The 19,225-nt window shown below is 46.0% G+C and overlaps 1 protein-coding gene across 6 annotated transcripts in view; it reads right to left on the reverse strand.

The window, feature by feature from the left end:
- LOC122564179 (protein CASP-like) overlaps window positions 1–19,225 on the reverse strand; it is a 632,323-nt gene that overhangs the window by 78,300 nt on the left and 534,798 nt on the right. For 4 of the 6 annotated variants that reach the window (XM_087977575.1, XM_087977578.1, XM_087977576.1 and 1 more), the window contains one exon: window positions 2,616–2,804. The exons of the other annotated variants lie outside the window; for them this stretch is intronic. In XM_087977575.1, the coding sequence (XP_087833701.1) occupies window positions 2,616–2,804 (189 nt within the window). The remainder of the gene's footprint in view (window positions 1–2,615; window positions 2,805–19,225) is intronic. 6 annotated transcript variants of the gene reach the window in all.

Consider the following 19,225-nt stretch of genomic DNA (forward strand, 5'->3'; position numbering starts at 1 on the left):
AGAAAGATCACAATGGAGGGAAGCTGTGATTGGAGGAGCTGGAGCAGCTAGTATAGAATAGACAAAATCTGTCATTTGAAGAGCAGCACTTCAGAGTCTGTTCACTTTCACAATCACTTGCTCCTCCAATCAAAGTCTGCATGTTTCTTACTCTCAACAAGATGCCTCCACTTGCAACCATTTAGCCCTGGAGCATGGAACAGCATATGTGGTATGAAAGTAAACTTTGTGGGCGCCGCAGGGAGTGGAGTGCATTATTTCTCCCTCCAATTCTATTTTGATTTAGTCCCTACCCTCCCCTTCACTGTTTTGAACACACAGCACTGCCCCTTGATGTGAAGGGCAGTGCTTGTCACTGGCCACCCGGGTGTTTTCCGATCTTCCTGGTGGTGGATTAGAAAAAAAAGAAAAAAAAAAATGAAAGTAAACTTTCTTGAATTCTCCGTATCCATCTTTGCTTTACGCCTGGCTACTTGTGATATTTTGAAAGCAAATTTGCATGTTGCCTCCTTGCATATTAAACCCTGTTATGGTGTCACAGAATTCTACCTCATTACACAAATCTTAAATTTTTAACCTGATGTCCAGTGCAACTGTGAGAAAGGCAGTACAAATAGTTGTTTGGTGGTGCACAAATTGAGTTTTGTAGGAAAAATGCACTTTGTTGAAACTTTTCATTTTGCAGGCATCAGGCAATTTTCAAGAATGCCAATTTATTTGGAAAGCCAATTTTTAAAATCTGGTTGGTAGAGGCTCAGCATCAAGAGCGCATCTGTTAATAATGACTGATATTATTGCCAGTCCTAGCTACTTGCCAAGCAGACAGCACTCTCCTCTCAAAATATAAATGTTGGCTTTTCCTCCAACTTGGTATTCTTGTAAACTGTCCTGATGAATGCAAAAGAAAAAGTTTCAATAAAGTACATCTTTTTTTCGCAATGCCAAAGGCAAATATATCAAATTACACTCTTACAATAACATAACTGCACACTGCTCAATATTTAAATGAGTATTAGTTAAGTTGCTCTTGGGAAGCAGTGACACTGGTAAAACAGTATCACTGCCCTTTACTAGTTTGCCTTGTTGGTATTATGTCAACAATACAGAGAGAGCAGATCTGGTAGGCCGTCTTCCATTAATGAACCAGTGACTTTTTATTATACCAGCAATATTCTTATTTTCTATTTTCCAGCCCATGTATGACTACATTTATTGAATTCAATCTTACAACTTGTCATAGCTAAATCTGAACCAAGGACCACCAAGGCTATAACTATAAGCCGATCACTGCAAAAGCTAATTAAAGCATGCAATCAGAACATACGTTTTGATTAGCTTTAATTTTACCCTTTTAATACCAAGTTATTGCCGCAGATTATTTATGGAAAAGTTAATTATTTATGATAAAGTTTGTTTCTTTCTGTTTAAAATGAAATTATTCTCCTCCTGTTATATCTTTCCTTCATCACTGAGTCCCTGCACCTGGTAATGTATTCCCAATTTTGTGCTACAGGCTAACTGAGCACTGACTGGACAAACAACTTTTGAGCAAATGCCTGTTATGACCAGTCCAGTAGGTGGCACTCCATTTCTTCTGAATTCAGTTTTACACAATAAAGCTTCAATTCACAATGGTGAGGTAAAACCACACATTGCACCTGAAAACAAACATATCCCCTCACGGTGGAACAGCCTTATTTTAAACAGGTCAAAGAAGAATTGCAGCTATAACACTGATCTCTAATTCCCCATTCACTTCCAAAAACTTCACTGTTTAAATTTAGATTTGAATTCTTGGCCCTTTGCTAACTGAATACTATAGGACCATGAAAAACAGAATGGGGTTTTCATTGAGAAACATTAATGAATGCATTTATTTCACTAATCAGCATTCCAAATCCGCAAAACTGCACAGATACCAAGTTAGAAAAGACACAGGCTTAATTGCAAAGCTTGAACTGCAAAAGGACATTTAATGTTCACACTGACAATGGATCTTTCCTGATTGTTCAGAGAAGAGAAGGCACTAAAATAGCTAGTATGCCAAAAGACCACAAGACCTTTGAGCTCAAATATTTTTTTTCTTAGGGTCACTCCTGACATACTCCTCAATAGGAGTTTATGCTGAAAACTTCAACAAATTAAAAACTAAATTTGAGCGAGCAAGTGATGTTTAATCCCTCCTTAAATGAATAATTTCCTTTGCCCCTGCTTCCTTTACACCTGGGAAAGCTGGAACGTTATGTGCTATTAAGAGACTCAGGTGACAGGCTTGGAAAGGGGCTGGAATAAATATATATAGTTGGTGACTTTAAGTGTGCCCCTTTCTTGAATGGTGTACATTTCAATTTGGAGCCAAACAATGCTGACTTTGTGCATCAGCAGCGAAAAAAAAACAGTAAATTTTTTTTTGTTTTTTTTTCTGAATTCAAAAACCCAAAAGTCCAAGGAAGTCAATTAAATTTAATGATACTTGCACAAAAATATGAAAGTGTTACCAGTTCATGGCCATTAACAATGGAGAATGCAAAAAAGAATATTAAACAATCTGTGACTTAATACTGTAACAAAGGACTGGTCCACTAAAGTTCAGTTTAATATGTTGATTCATTTACCTTTCTTTTCCATTCGTTTCATGTCCATCAGCTTCTCAACATTGCTTGGGTCATTGAGCCAGAGCTGCATGCGGACAAAAGGCTCCCTTCCCTTCAGGCTCAGCTTGTGCCAGGGTTTGGGCCGTGCCAGCAGATCAGACACGGAACCTTGTGTCAGGCCAAGGATGGTCTCTCCAAACAGACGTTGGCCTGTTGGTGGGACACAGAAAACAATCAGCCTACTGAGGCACAAAGCTACATTTTACCAGTTATACAAAAACATTTTGCAGTTTTATATTGATAATTCTTAAATCAAACCAGGACTTTTGCCAGAATTGGGAATAAGGATTTTTTAAGGCAGTTGTATTCCATTTTCTCTTTCAGTGAAGGCTAGTAGGTGACTGTGGGAGAGTTAATGCCCACCAAAACAAAGTACCAGATTGGAATCCTCCCAAACATAATGTGTCCATTGAAAGCAAGACCATCAAACTATTATAAAAACAGGTCAGTCATTCACTGCAGCAATTTGTTGAGAGTAATTTTCATGCGAGTAGGTTACATCAACACATAAACATCGCAAACTGCTCACCCTATCACTGCGCCACCATCGCAAACTGCTCACCCTATCACTGCGCCACCATCGCAAACTGCTCACCCTATCACTGCGCCACCATCGCAAACTGCTCACCCTATCACTGCGCCACCATCGCTGATTGCTCACTATCACTGAACCACCATTGCAGAATGACCATCACAGACAGCTCATCCTATCACTGCGCCACCATCGCTGACTGCTCACTCTATCACTGAACCACCATCGCTGATTGCTCACTATCACTGAACCACCATTGCAGAATGACCATCGCAGACAGCTCATCCTATCACTGCGCCACCATCGCAGACTGCTCACCCTATCACTAAATCACCATTGCAGACTGCTCACCCTATCACTGAATCACCATTGCAGACTGCTCACCCTATCACTGAATCACCATTGCAGACTGCTCACCCTATCACTAAATCACCATTGCAGACTGCTCACCCTATCACTGAATCACCATTGCAGACTGCTCACCCTATCACTAAATCACCATTGCAGACTGCTCACCCTATCACTGAATCACCATTGCAGACTGCTCACCCTATCACTAAATCACCATTGCAGACTGCTCACCCTATCACTAAATCACCATTGCAGACTGCTCACCCTATCACTGAATCACCATTGCAGACTGCTCACCCTATCACTAAATCACCATTGCAGACTGCTCACCCTATCACTGAATCACCATTGCAGACTGCTCACCCTATCACTAAATCACCATTGCAGACTGCTCACCCTATCACTAAATCACCATCGCAGACTGCTCACCCTATCACTGAATCAGCATCGCAGACTGCTCACCCTATCACTGAATCAGCATCGCAGACAGCTCACTCTATCACTGAACCACCATTGCAGAATGACCATAGCAGACAGCTCATCCTATCACTGCGCCACCATCGCTGACTGCTCACCCTATCACTGAATCACCATTGCAGACTGCTCACCCTATCACTGAATCACCATTGCAGACTGCTCACCCTATCACTGAATCACCATTGCAGACTGCTCACCCTATCACTGAATCACCATTGCAGACTGCTCACCCTATCACTGAATCACCATTGCAGAATGACCATCGCAGACAGCTCATCCTATCACTGTGCCACCATAGCTGACTGCTCACCCTATCACTGAATCACCATTGCAGACTGCTCACCCTATCACTGAATCACCATAGCTGACTGCTCACCCTATCACTAAATCAGCATCGCAGACTGCTCACCCTATCACTGAATCAGCATCGCAGACTGCTCACCCTATCACTGAATCAGCATCGCAGACTGCTCACTCTATCACTGAACCACCATTGCAGAATGACCATCGCAGACAGCTCATCCTATCACTGTGCCACCATAGCTGACTGCTCACCCTATCACTGAATCACCATTGCTGACTGCTCACCCTATCACTGAATCACCATTGCAGACTGCTCACCCTATCACTGAATCACCATTGCAGAATGACCATCGCAGACAGCTCATCCTATCACTGCGCCACCATCGCTGACTACTCACTCTGACTGCTCACTGTCACTGCCACCATTCATGACTGCTCACCCTATCACTGTGCCACCATTGCTGACTGCTCACTCTGTCACTGTGCCACCATCACTGACTACTCACTCTGTCACTGTGCCACCATCACTGACTGCTCACTCTGTCACTGCCACCATCACTGACTGCTCACCCTATCACTGTGCCACCATTGCTGACTGCTCACTCTGTCACTGTGCCACCATCAGTGACTGCTCACTCTGTCACTGCGCTACCATCACTGATTGCTCACCCTATCACTGTGCCACAATCGCAGACTGCTCACCCTGTCATTGTGCCACCATTGCAGATGGCACACTTTACCACTGCGCCATCACTGACTGCTCACCCTGTCACTGTGCCACCATTGCAGATGGCACACTTTACTACTGCGCCACCACTGACTGCTCACTCTATCACTGTGCCACCATCGCAGACTGCTCACCCTATCACTGAATCACCATCGCAGACTGCTCACCCTATCACTGAATCACCATCGCAGACAGCTCACTCTATCACTGTGCCATCATCGCTGACTACTCACTCTGTCACTGTGCCACCATCACTGACTGCTTACTCTATCACTGTGCCACAATCGCAGACTGCTCACCCTGTCACTGACCCACCATCACAGACTGCTCATTCTATCACTGCGCCACCATGACCTACTGCTCACTCTGTCACTGCGCCACCATCACTGATTGCTCACCCTATCACTGTGCCACCATTGCTGACTGCTCACTCTGTCACTGTGCCACTATCACTGACTGCTCACTCTGTCACTGTGCCACCATCACTGACTGCTCACTCTGTCACTGTGCCACTATCACTGACTGCTCACTCTGTCACTGTGCCACTATCACTGACTGCTCACTCTGTCACTGCGCTACCATCACTGACTGCTCACCCTATCACTGTGCCACTATCGTTACTGCTCACTCTATCACTGTGCCACCATTGCAGATGGCACACTTTACCACTGCGCCATCACTGACTGCTCACTCTGTCACTGTGCCACTATCGCTACTGCTCACTCTATCACTGTGCCACCATTGCAGATGTCACACTTTACCACTGCGCCATCACTGACTACTCACTCTGTCACTGTGCCACTATCGTTACTGCTCACTCTATCACTGTGCCACCATTGCAGATAGCACACTTTACCACTGCGCCATCACTGACTGCTCACTCTAATACTGTACCACCATCGCAGACTGCTCACCCTATCACTGACCCACCATCGCAGACTGCTCACCCTATCACTGACCCACTATCGCAGACTGCTCACCCTATCACTGTGCCACCATTGCTGACTGCTCACTCTGTCACTGTGCCACTATTGCTGACAGCTCACTCTGACACTGTGCCACCATCACTGACTGCTCACCCTATCACTGTGCCACCATTGCTGACTGCTCACTCTGTCACTGTGCCACCATCACTGACTGCTCACTCAGTCACTGTGCCACCATTGCAGACTGCTCACCCTGTCATTGAATCAACATCGCAGACTGCTCACCCTATCACTGCGCCACCATTGCTGACTGCTCACCTTATCACTGCGCCACCATCGCAGACTGCTCACCCTATCACTGAATCACCATCGCTGACTGCTCACTCTATCACTGTGCCACCATCACTGACTACACACTTTACCACTGCGCCACCATCGCTGACTGCTCACTCTATCACTGACCCACCATCACAGACTGCTCACCCTATCACTGACCCACCATCACAGACTGCTCACCCTATCACTGACCCACCATCACAGACTGCTCACCCTATCACTGACCCACTATCGCAGACTGCTCACCCTGTCACTAACCCACCATTGCAGACTGCTAACCCAATCACTGACCCACCATCACAGACTGCTCACCCTATCAATGAATCAGCATCGTAGACAGCTCACCCTATCATGAATCACCATCGCAGACAGCTCACTCTGTCACTGCCACCATCACTGACTGCTCACTCTGTCACTGCGCCACCATCACTGACTGCTCACTCTGTCACTGTGCCACCATTGCTGACTGCTCACTCTGTCACTGACCCACCATCACAGACTGCTTACTCTATCACTGTGCCACCATCACAGACTGCTCACTCTATCACTGTGCCACCATCACAGACTGCTCACCCTATCACTGTGCCACCATCACTGACTGCTCACCCTATCACTGTGCCATCACAGACTGCTCACTCTGTCACTGTACCACCATCGCAGACTGCTCACCCTATCACTGAATCACCATCGCAGACAGCTCACTCTATCACTGAACCAGCATTGCAGAATGACCATCGCAGACAGCTCACCATATCACTGAACCACCATCACTGACTGCTCACCCTATCACTGTGCCACAATCGCAGACTGCTCACCCTGTCACTGACCCACCATCACAGACTGCTCACTCTATCACTGTGCCACCATCACAGACTGCTCACTCTATCACTGCACCACCATGACTGACTGCTCACTCTGTCACTACGCTACCATCACTGACTGCTCACCCTATCACTGTGCCACCACTGCTGACTGCTCACTCTGTCACTGCGCCACCATCACTGACTGCTCACCCTGTCACTGTGCCACTATCACTGACTGCTCACTCTGTCACTGCGCCACCATCACTGACTGCTCACTCTGTCACTGTGCCACTATCACTGACAGCTCACTCTGACACTGTGCCACCATCACTGACTGCTCACCCTATCACTGCGCCACCATTGCTGACTGCTCACTCTGTCACTGTGCCACTATCACTGACTGCTCACTCAGTCACTGTGCCACCATTGCAGACTGCTCACCCTATCACTGAATCACCATCGCAGACTGCTCACCCTGTCACTGAACCACACTCGCTGACTGCTCACTCTACCACTGCGCCACCATCGCTGACTGCTCACTCTATCACTGACCCACCATCACAGACTGCTCACCCTATCACTTACCCACTATCGCAGACTGCTCACCCTATCACTGAATCACCATCGCAGACTGCTCACCCTGTCACTGAACCACACTCGCTGACTGCTCACTCTACCACTGCGCCACCATCGCTGACTGCTCACTCTATCACTGACCCACCATCACAGACTGCTCACCCTATCACTTACCCACTATCGCAGACTGCTCACCCTATCACTGAATCACCATCGCAGACAGCTCACTCTATCACTGAACCAGCATTGCAGAATGACCATCGCAGACAGCTCATCCTAACACTGACCCACCATTGCTGACTGCTCACTCTATCACTGCGCCACTATCACTGACTGCTCACTCTGTCACTGCGCCACCATCACTGACTGCTCACTCTGTTACTGCGCCACCATCACTGACTGGTCACTCTGTCACTGCGCTACCATCACTGACTGCTCACTCTATCACTGTGCCACCCTTGCTGACTGCTCACCCTATCACTGACCCACCATTGCAGACTGCTCACCCTATCACTGAATCACATTCGCTGACTGCTCACTCTATCACTGCGCCACCATCTCAGACAGCTCACCCTATCACTGAATCACCATTGCAGACTGCTCACCCTATCACTGAATCAGCATCGTAGACAGCTCACCCTATCACTGAATCACCATTGCAGACTGCTCACCCTATCATTGAATCAGCATCGTAGACAGCTCACCCTATCACTGAATCACCATTGCAGACTGCTCACCCTATCACTGAATCAGCATCGTAGACAGCTCACCCTATCACTGAATCACCATTGCAGACTGCTCACCCTATCACTGAACCGCCATTGCAGAATGACCATCGCAGACAGCTCATCCTATCCCTGCGCCACCATCGCTGACTACTCACTCTATCACTGAACCACTATCGCTACTGCTCACTCTATCACTGTGCCACCATTGCTGACGGCACACTTTACCACTGCGCCATCACTGACTGCTCACTCTATTACTGTACCACCATCGCTGACTGCTCACTCTATCACTGACCCACTATCGCAGACTGCTCACCCTATCACTGAATCAACATCGCAGACTGCTCACACTATCACTGAATCAACATCGCAGACTGCTCACCCTATCACTGCGCCACCATCACTGACTGCATACTTTACCACTGCGTCACCATCACTGACTGCTCACTCTATTACTGAACCATCATAGCTCACTGCTCACCGTTGCTGACTGCTCACTCTATCACTGAACCACCATCACTGACTGCTCACTCTATCACTGCGCCACCATTGCAGACTGCACACTTTACCACTGCACCACCATCACTGGCTGCTCACTTTGATATCACTGAACCAACAGTGCTATCTAATCACTCTGATATCACTGCACCATAACTGCTGTGTGTTCACTCCGATATCACTGCACCACACCCGCTGTGTGCTCACTTCGATATCACTGCACCATAACCGCTGTGTGCTCACTCCGATATCACTGCACCACACCCGCTGTGTGCTCACTTCGATATCACTGCACCATAACCGCTGTGTGCTCACTTCGATATCACTGCACTATAACCGCTGAGTGCTCACTCCGATATCACTGCACCATAACCGCTGAGTGCTCACTCCGATATCATGGCACCACACCCGCTGTGTGCTCACTTCGATATCACTGCACCATAACCGCTCAGTGCTCACTCCGATATCACTGCCCCACACCCGCTGCGTGCTCACTCCGATGTCACTGCACCACACCCGCTGCGTGCTCACTCGATATCACTGCACCACACCCGCTGCGTGCTCACTCGATATCACTGCACCACACCCGCTGTGAGCTCACTCCGATATCACTGCACCACACCCGCTGCGTGCTCACTCCAATATCACTGCACCACATGCGCTGTGTGCTCACTCGATATCACTGCACCACACCCGCTGCGCGCTCACTCAGATATCACTGCACCACACCTGCTGCATGTTCACTCTGATATCACTGCACCACAACTGCTGTGTGCTCACTCCGATATCACTGCACCACACCCGCTGTGAGCTCACTCCGATATCACTGCACCTCACCCGCTGTGAGCTCACTCCGATATCACTGCACCACACCCGCTGTGAGCTCACTCCGATATCACTGCACCTCACCCGCTGAGTGCTCACTCCGATATCACTGCCCCACACCCGCTGCGTGCTCACTCCGATGTCACTGCACCACACCCGCTGCGTGCTCACTCGATATCACTGCACCACACCCGCTGTGAGCTCACTCCGATATCACTGCACCACACCCGCTGCATGCTCACTCCAATATCACTGCACCACATGCGCTGTGTGCTCACTCGATATCACTGCACCACACCCGCTGCGCGCTCACTCAGATATCACTGCACCACACCTGCTGCATGTTCACTCTGATATCACTGCACCACAACTGCTGTGTGCTCACTCCGATATCACTGCACCACACCCGCTGTGTGCTCACTCCGATATCACTGCACCACACCCGCTGTGAGCTCACTCCGATATCACTGCACCACACCCGCTGTGAGCTCACTCCGATATCACTGCACCTCACCCGCTGTGAGCTCACTCCGATATCACTGCACCTCACCCGCTGTGTGCTCACTCCGATATCACTGCACCTCACCCGCTGTGTGCCCACTCCGATATCACTGCACCACACCCGCTGCGTGCTCACTCCGATATCACTGCACCATAACTGCTGCGTGCTCACTCCGATATCACTGCACCACACCCGCTGCGTGCTCACTCCGATATCACTGCACCTCACCCGCTGTGAGCTCACTCCGATATCACTGCACCACACCTGCTGTGAGCTCACTCCGATATCACTGCACCACACCCGCTGTGAGCTCACTCCGATATCACTGCACCTCACCCGCTGTGAGCTCACTCCGATATCACTGCACCTCACCCGCTGTGTGCTCACTCCGATATCACTGCACCTCACCCGCTGTGTGCCCACTCCGATATCACTGCACCACACCCGCTGCGTGCTCACTCCGATATCACTGCACCATAACTGCTGCGTGCTCACTCCGATATCACTGCACCACACCCGCTGCGTGCTCACTCCGATATCACTGCACCTCACCCGCTGTGAGCTCACTCCGATATCACTGCACCACATCCGCTGTGAGCTCACTCCGATATCACTGCACCACACCCGCTGTGAGCTCACTCCGATATCACTGCACCACACCTGCTGCGTGCTCACTCCGATATCACTGCACCACACCCGCTGCGTGCTCACTTCGATATCACTGCACCATAACCGCTGCGTGCTCACTCCGATATCACTGCACCACACCCGCTGCGTGCTCACTCCGATATCACTGCACCACACCCGCTGCGTGCTCACTTCGATATCACTGCACCATAACCGCTGCGTGCTCACTCCGATATCACTGCACCACACCCGCTGCGTGCTCACTCCGATATCACTGCATCACACCCGCTGCGTGCTCACTCCGATATCACTGCACCACACCCGCTGCGTGCTCACTCCGATATCACTGCACCACACCCGCTGCGTGCTCACTCCGATATGACTGCACCACACCCGCTGCGTGCTCACTCCGATATCACTGCACCACACCCGCTGTGAGCTCACTCCGATATCACTGCACCACACCCGCTGCGTGCTCACTTCGATATCACTGCACCACACCCGCTGTGAGCTCACTCCGATATCACTGCACCTCACCCGCTGTGTGCCCACTCCGATATCACTGCACCACACTTGCTGCCTGTTCACTCAGATATCACTGCACCACACCCGCTGTGTGCTCACTCCGATATCACTGCACCACACCCGCTGTGAGCTCACTCCGATATCACTGCACCTCACCCGCTGTGTGCCCACTCCGATATCACTGCACCACACTTGCTGCCTGTTCACTCAGATATCACTGCACCACACCCGCTGTGTGCTCACTCCGATATCACTGCACCACACCCGCTGTGAGCTCACTCCGATATCACTGCACCTCACCCGCTGTGTGCCCACTCCGATATCACTGCACCACACTTGCTGCCTGTTCACTCAGATATCACTGCACCACACCCGCTGTGTGCTCACTCCGATATCACTGCACCACACCCGCTGTGAGCTCACTCCGATATCACTGCACCTCACCCGCTGTGTGCCCACTCCGATATCACTGCACCACACTTGCTGCCTGTTCACTCAGATATCACTGCACCACACCCGCTGCGTGCTCACTCCGATATCACTGCATCACAACTGCTGCGTGTTCACTCGATATCACTGCACCACACTTGCTCACTGTTCACTCCGATATCACTGCACCACACCCGCTGTTTGCTCACTCCGATATCTCAGCACCATAACCGCTGTGTGCTCACTCCGATATCACAGCACCATAACCGCTGTGTGTTCACTCCGATATCACTGCACCACACCCGCTGTTTGCTCACTCCGATATCACAGCACCATAACCGCTTTGTGCTCACTCCGATATCACTGCACCACACCCGCTGTGTGCTCACTCCGATATCACTGCACCACACCCGCTGTGTGCTCACTCCAATATCACTGCACCACACCCGCTGTGTGCTCACTCCGATATCACTGCACCATAACCGCTGTGTGCTCACTCTGATATCACTGCACCAGAACAGTTGTCTGCTCACTGTGGTATCACTGCACCATTCATGCTTTCTGGTCCCTTAGTCTTTTAAGACGTCAGTTCTGCATTGTGGTAAATTCACAAAGTCTGGATGTGCACCAAATGCAACTTAACTTTCGTTCCATCAAGTAATAAATGTTGGGTGGTAAAGTCAAACATAACTTGAAGGACTAAATCGAAAAGCCACCAAAAATGTGGACAGAGTTTACAATATCTGATGTGTGCCAAACAATTCAACAAAATGAGAACTTTGTAATGCCTACTTATATCAATGTTTCCTGTGACCAGCTAGTGTTGTTCAGCTGGATGTATTAAAAGACATAGCTACTGGGATTGGATATCTTATTTAAGGTTAGCTTGTGGAATTTAAGGGCAAGTGCCCTGTAGCTGCAGCTGGTTCTGGCACCCATGTAAAAGAGACTCTTACATCGATTAGTTACACAATTATGGGAGAGTGAGCTTCCAAAGTTTTTTGGAAGGCTTTGGAGGCTTTTTTGGTGGAAGCGGCAAGTAGGAACAATATCCTGTAACTCGACAGGATAGAGTCCAATTCATGATGAGAAGCCAATGGATGTTGACAGCCATGAAGGGCAATGGCAACAGTTTAGCACTGAGAATTTGGAAGGAGTGCTGCAAGAAGGTTATGACCTCACGTAAGTGGTCAGGGTCTGTGAATTCAAATTCTATTGTCATATCCCACCAACTATAGCACTATCCTCAGAAACAGCTGAGCCTATCATACACGCCCATCATTCACTCACTGACAACCTGTATCAGGACTCATATAGTCAACTGCCCTCTCACTTATGTAGCACTACTTCCAAGTCTCTCTCTCACACCTCACAGGGTACACCCAAAGTTTTCATCATGATCAGTGGCACAGTCCCTTCCTTTTTGCAGAACGAGGTTACATACAACAGGAGATAACCAGAAGAGGAACACCTATCTTTCCTAATCCATATGGAGGAAATGATGCAGACTACCACTAAGAAGCTGATTGCTGAGGTTCTGGCCAATGGCATGCCTCAAATCATAAACCTTATGTTTAATTTTCTTTTTGAAAACCCACTACTTCCCCATCTCATCGATCTCCTGTGATTCGCAAGCTGCATCAATTACTTTCCTATCTCCCCACACTGTAATGTTACTTGTGACTTTTTCATTTTAAATACCAAAATTGAAAACAATCCAGGCAGTGGAGGAATAGCAAGTAGACAGTAATGAAGAGGACACAGTCTGACTCAATTTTATACTTGTAATCACCAACTCACATAGTGGTGCTCAGGTAATTTAGGAGCATGATACAGAGGTAGAAAGTGCATCTGGTGAGGTACAGGAAGAAAGTAGACTGCAGCCATGACTGAGAGTAGAATAATGTAGCTTCCAAGGGTGCAAACAAGTACAGCTGCATAAAAGCAATTTGATGGGTAAACAATAAAAGAATGCAATGGATAGGTACAGTGCAATGCAAAGCTTACCAGAAAGCCAACAGTCTAATTCAAAGAGCGTGAGGAAGTTCTCTGTCAACCTAATACAGGATGTGGCGCAGGACTTGAAGCCCATTCTTTTCAACATGGAAGTGATAGCCAATTCCATTCATATAGCCAACCAATGCAGAATACACACAAGAGCTGCCTAGCACTGGATGTTGCATGGAAACTCAGACTGCCCTGTATAGATTTAGACTGCAGCTAACTGTGAATTAGGGTGCAAAGAGATTGGAATTTAAGGGAAGGTGCTCTGTAGCTGCAGCAGGTGCTGGCACCCATGTAAAAGAGATTCTTACATCGATTAGTTGCACAATTATGGGAGGGTGCTACAGAATGTTACAGCAGTCTGAACAGCTTCCCTCAGACTGCTGAAGTGCATGCCTAGGGAGTGACAGTGAGTTCCATGGAGCACGAACCTACTGTCCTTCAACAGAAAAGCGACATTTGTCTTCTCCCCACTGCCATCTGCCAGTGTTCAGCCTCCAGTGCAGTCTTCGGTTCCATCCACTGAAAGTCAGCAGAATTCCACTAATTATGCTGCAATTGTTAGGATAAAACAACATCGGAGAACTAGAAAAGACGGGCACTAAGGAGATTCACAAGTATGATTAGGTTACTCGTGAATACGAGATCACTTAATTTATAAATTTGGTTTGAGATGTTTTGTGGTAGCTTAAATTTCTGTACTAAAACCCAAGTATGTTAAGGAAGATCAATGATAGAAAGTAATACATGAAACTGTTAGATGATGGAAGCAGCAGGATAGATGGTGTTTGGAGTCTTGCTCATCTATCCCTTCTCACATGACTGACGATATCCTTCTTTTTTATAATTATTTTCTTCATTTAACTTTCGAATCAAATTCATCATTCTTCTTTCTGAAGCTGTAATGGAGATAGGTTGCGAGGAGCAGTTGAGTGGTGGATCTTGTCCATTCCTCATGGCCATGGCGGGCACAGCTTGGGAATATGTTCCAGCATTGATGCATTTGGATCCATTCCTTATCTCTGATGTTTTGAAGATATCTGCAACATTGGCGGAGTGAACAATTTTTTGGTGAATGATCTCTCTGCCCCCTGGAGTTCATTTGGACAGTCAAATCAGTTCTTGGAAGTTGAGATGGGCTCCGGTCCTGGCGAGTTGAGGCAGTCTCCTGTCTATGGTGGTGGCTGTAGTATTGGCAGCAATAGGCTGCTTTGGCAGAGACGGAGTTCTGGGTCTGGTCACTGGCAATGGGGGCTGCTTCAGCGTGCATTCTTTTTGGTGCTGTTGCCTCAGGGACAACTTTGGCAGCTACAAAGTGTGGCGGTGTCCTGTAGTCACTTTGAAAATCAGGAAGCCATTGATGGAACAAAAAAATGAAATTTGTCCGAACCTTGTATGATTTTTTAATATAAGTTATGTCATTAAAATGGTGCCAGCTAATGGCAACTTATATGCATTTTACTGTTGCATATAAAAGCATGTAAAAATAAAGTACTATTACTACCTGAGAAAGGGGAATTAGAGTGGAGATTACTGGTATCAATGACAAATGAATATTTCATAGATGTTCTTGCTTGAGAGCTTTTCTCCTCTTGTCCTCATGCCCCTATTACTCCCCCTCATTACTTGGTCACCCTAAAATAGGTGACGACTGTCCCCTCAAAATGAGATATGGTGTGCAGCACTTAGCAGATATGACAAGTATGGAACCGTTTATGCTGAATACTGCAGAGCTCCTCTGAGCAGCAAAAATGTTTTCACTGTATGCATGCTGTAACATGTGCTTGAATTGCACACTGGAGTCATCAGCCATGCCTTCTATGGACACCTTTTGTAGTCAAGCAGCATTTACTACTCTAACTCAAATGGGGTTGACACAGCAGACTGTTACAGAATGAAGGCATAAGGACTTCTGATTGGATAGTGAGGATTAACCTACAGTGATTCTCTGCATTTGGTCACACAGCAGCTGGATAATGATGGAATGGGATCACTTTTGTTTGTAGTTTAGGTCCTAGTAGATATGCAGCACCTACCAGCGTGTGCAGCTTATGGCACCATTCATGAACAAACCAGCAATCGTCTGACCGTTTCTCTCTAGCGAAAGAATATGAAATACAGTCGGCTTTCAATAAATAGTTACATTAAAGTGATCGTGAGATACTACATGTTTCTCCTGCTTAGCCTGAAGAAACCAAATGCAAAGTTAATGACCGCAGTCACTTTCACAGCCACTGGTACTGCCATCCTGGCTCTTCTGAAGGAGCTGCCATCCTGTGTCAGACTATTGGATTGCAAAGTTACCAATAACTGATTTGTAAGTGTAGTGAATGAATGTTTAACTGAGCACCCTTTCAGAACTGGGTTTAACAATCCCTTCCAAAAAAAAAGCCAATGATATCACTAGTCCTCACTTTCTAAACAGAAGAACTTCAAAAGAAAATATTACCAATGAATGAAATTAATGAAAGGATGGAAAACCTACTTTTTGTAGTTATTTTAAATTAGTTCTATTAATGATATTCCTTTCAGACTACTTACCTGAAAATTAGTCCAACCATTTGCACTTAACAATCAAGTGCAATAAATTTTCGAACAGCTTTGGGGATTTCCTGCTAAAATATCACTCCTCCAAAATCAATGGAAGCAACGAAAGGCAGTTTACCAAACTGATTGATCTGCTGTGTCAGATTAACATTCAGGCAGCAAGGTGATAAGCTCCCCAAACACCAGCTAAGGTATGGTTTTGCCATTTAAACACCAATAACAGAACAGACTTCATTTTTGCTGCCATTTTAAACTCTTCAATCAGTGACACTCAATGAATCAATACCAATTCAAATAGGCAATTTAATCCAATATAAGACTTGGCTCGTACTGGTTTAGTGATTTCTCGTAAAAAAACACAAGCAACCAGTGAAGTGATCATTTAAATGCATGGCTCTGTAACAGGTTATCAATCATTAATGGGTAGCTGTGCCCCTCCACTAGGATAGGTTTGGCAGCATTGTTTCCATGGATGTCAGAATGACTCACAATCAGTGACACTAAGCCTTGCACACAAAAATCAAGACTGACACGGCAGCATAGAACTGAGTGAGCACCACACTGCGCTCATTTTCTGTTGTGACAACTGACTTTGAAGTGATTTAATTACTGCTTTCAAGGTGATAAAAATGGACAAAAATCATCCAAGAAACTGTGTTCAATATACTGATGGGTTCAAAGGGTAAAAGCTATGGCATTAGATGTAGAAACAGTCAACCATAATGTGTTCACATATAGAGTGACAGAGACAAGTTGCAAAGAAATCCATTGAAGCAAGAATCCAGAGTGTAACCGGGAAGCAATGAGACACTGTTAAAGATTAAAAAGGAATTGTGGCGTAAACTGAGAAACAAGAGTTTATTTCGTAAAAATGAAGGTTTTATTGCCATTCCTAAAAGTTCTTATATTCCAAAAAAGGATGAATGTTTACCAGATCACATTTCCTGCAGCAAGCCAGAAAGCAGTGAACTCTTCATGAACTACTTACAACGGAACTTTGATCTTAATCTTTTTAAATTTGACTGTTTTCAGTACTGGTCACTGCCAAGTGATGCAAACAAAACAACAGATAAAAATGGGAAAATAGCCAGGAAGAAACAAGGAGGAAGAAAAATTATCAAAAGTATTGACAATGCTACTTTAGCAGGATTATAAATCTTTCATTGCAGCAACATTTTGTTTATCTTGCCAGAATTAACATCACATAAATAGAGAAACTCCAACAAATTATGCTCTACTGACAAAACTTACTATTCTCAATTTTGGAATGAGATTTACTTATATCATAGAAAATTTACTAAAGTTCTGTTGTTGTTAAATGGTTAGATTCAAAAATCAACTACTTTTCCTTATTGTTGTTGGCATAAAAGTTTTCTTGTTTTTATTGTTAAGTATAAAATGATCACATGACTAAGTGTTATTTTTAGTTTCTTGTTAATGACTATGTGAACTTCTTTTGACCGGTAATCGCTGCAGTTTTCATTTTAGATGTAATCTGTTCTGAATGTTGATGAGTTCCAGGGGAACTGTTTTTAAGTTCCCAAAGATAAGATGTGTTGGAACAATTTACACAGTACCTTCTCTTTGTAATTTCCTGGGGAATAAACCCTTGTGCAGTTTATGTTTTCACCACATCTTTCATTCATCTGCTGTGGAATCCCTGGGCCCACTGCTATCAGAAGCACATTTCAGTAAGCCAGTGGTTTCAGCTTTTGCTAATCATAGCCGAAGGCTGTGTATGGCCCCATTTCCAAGGGCAGCAAATATATTCAGAATGAGAAAAGAAATTCAAGTGCATATTTCCTTGTTTATTTTCAGAAAATGCAACACATTGAACTTTCCAATAGACCCTATTCGTACTAACAAATTTTGAAACAGTTAAATAATAAATTCAGAGAATCACAGAGTCCCCACAGTGTTGAAGCAGGCTATTTGGCCTATCAAGTCCACACCTACCCTCCCAAAGAACATCCCACTCAAACCCACCATGAACCCTGCATTGCCTATAACTAATCCACCTGACCTGCACACTTTTGGACTGTGGGAGGAAACCCACACAAACACAGGGAGAATGTGCAAACTCCACATTAACAGTCGCCAGAGAGTGGAATCGAACCTGGGTCACTGGCAACGTGATACTGCAGTGCTAAGCATTGAGCCACCGTGTCCACCACGATTAAACGTCAAATATTTCTAACATTTTCTTTTACATGCTTGCTATTTTCATGGTATTTGGTTTTTATTGTGCAATTCAATGGTGCATAGCAACATACAACTTTGCTTACACAAAGTGTCAAGTAGTCACATAGATACATATATACATACAACAACAGCAGCAGATTCTGAATTATCTGCCAGCACTCAGCATTAAGCCAAAGAATAAAAACTTGCAGATTGAATGCATCATTACGTCAAACACCAAGCCACAATACGGTTCAGTTATAAGCTGAATCAATTCAGTCAGACAACAATCTCAATTATTGTCTTTCATGGATTTGATCTGGATATTCTGGGTATGAAGATCTCTTGTAATTAAGAAGGATCAATTAACTTAGGACTACTAGCTAATCAAAAAATGGTATATTTGAAAATTTCTATTTGTAACTTTAACTGTCAGTATGTTTAAAAACCAGAAAAATACTTTATTTACTCTTTTGTTCTCCACACAGATACAAAGTGAACATACAACATAAAACAAAACTGCTAGATTCAATAAGTAGCCGTTCTATACACACAGAGGGTCATAGATTGACTGACCTTTACTGGAGCAATGGTAGAGAGTGTTATCATTAGTGTCAGAAGCTTTGGTCTACAGAGGGGTAAAATGACATGGGTTCACACTTTTGCCTCAACTG

The sequence above is a fragment of the Chiloscyllium plagiosum genome, unplaced genomic scaffold (genome assembly GCF_037043375.1).
Source record: "Chiloscyllium plagiosum isolate Xiang-an unplaced genomic scaffold, Cpla_swu_hap1 HiC_scaffold_31, whole genome shotgun sequence".
Taxonomy (NCBI): domain Eukaryota; kingdom Metazoa; phylum Chordata; class Chondrichthyes; order Orectolobiformes; family Hemiscylliidae; genus Chiloscyllium; species Chiloscyllium plagiosum.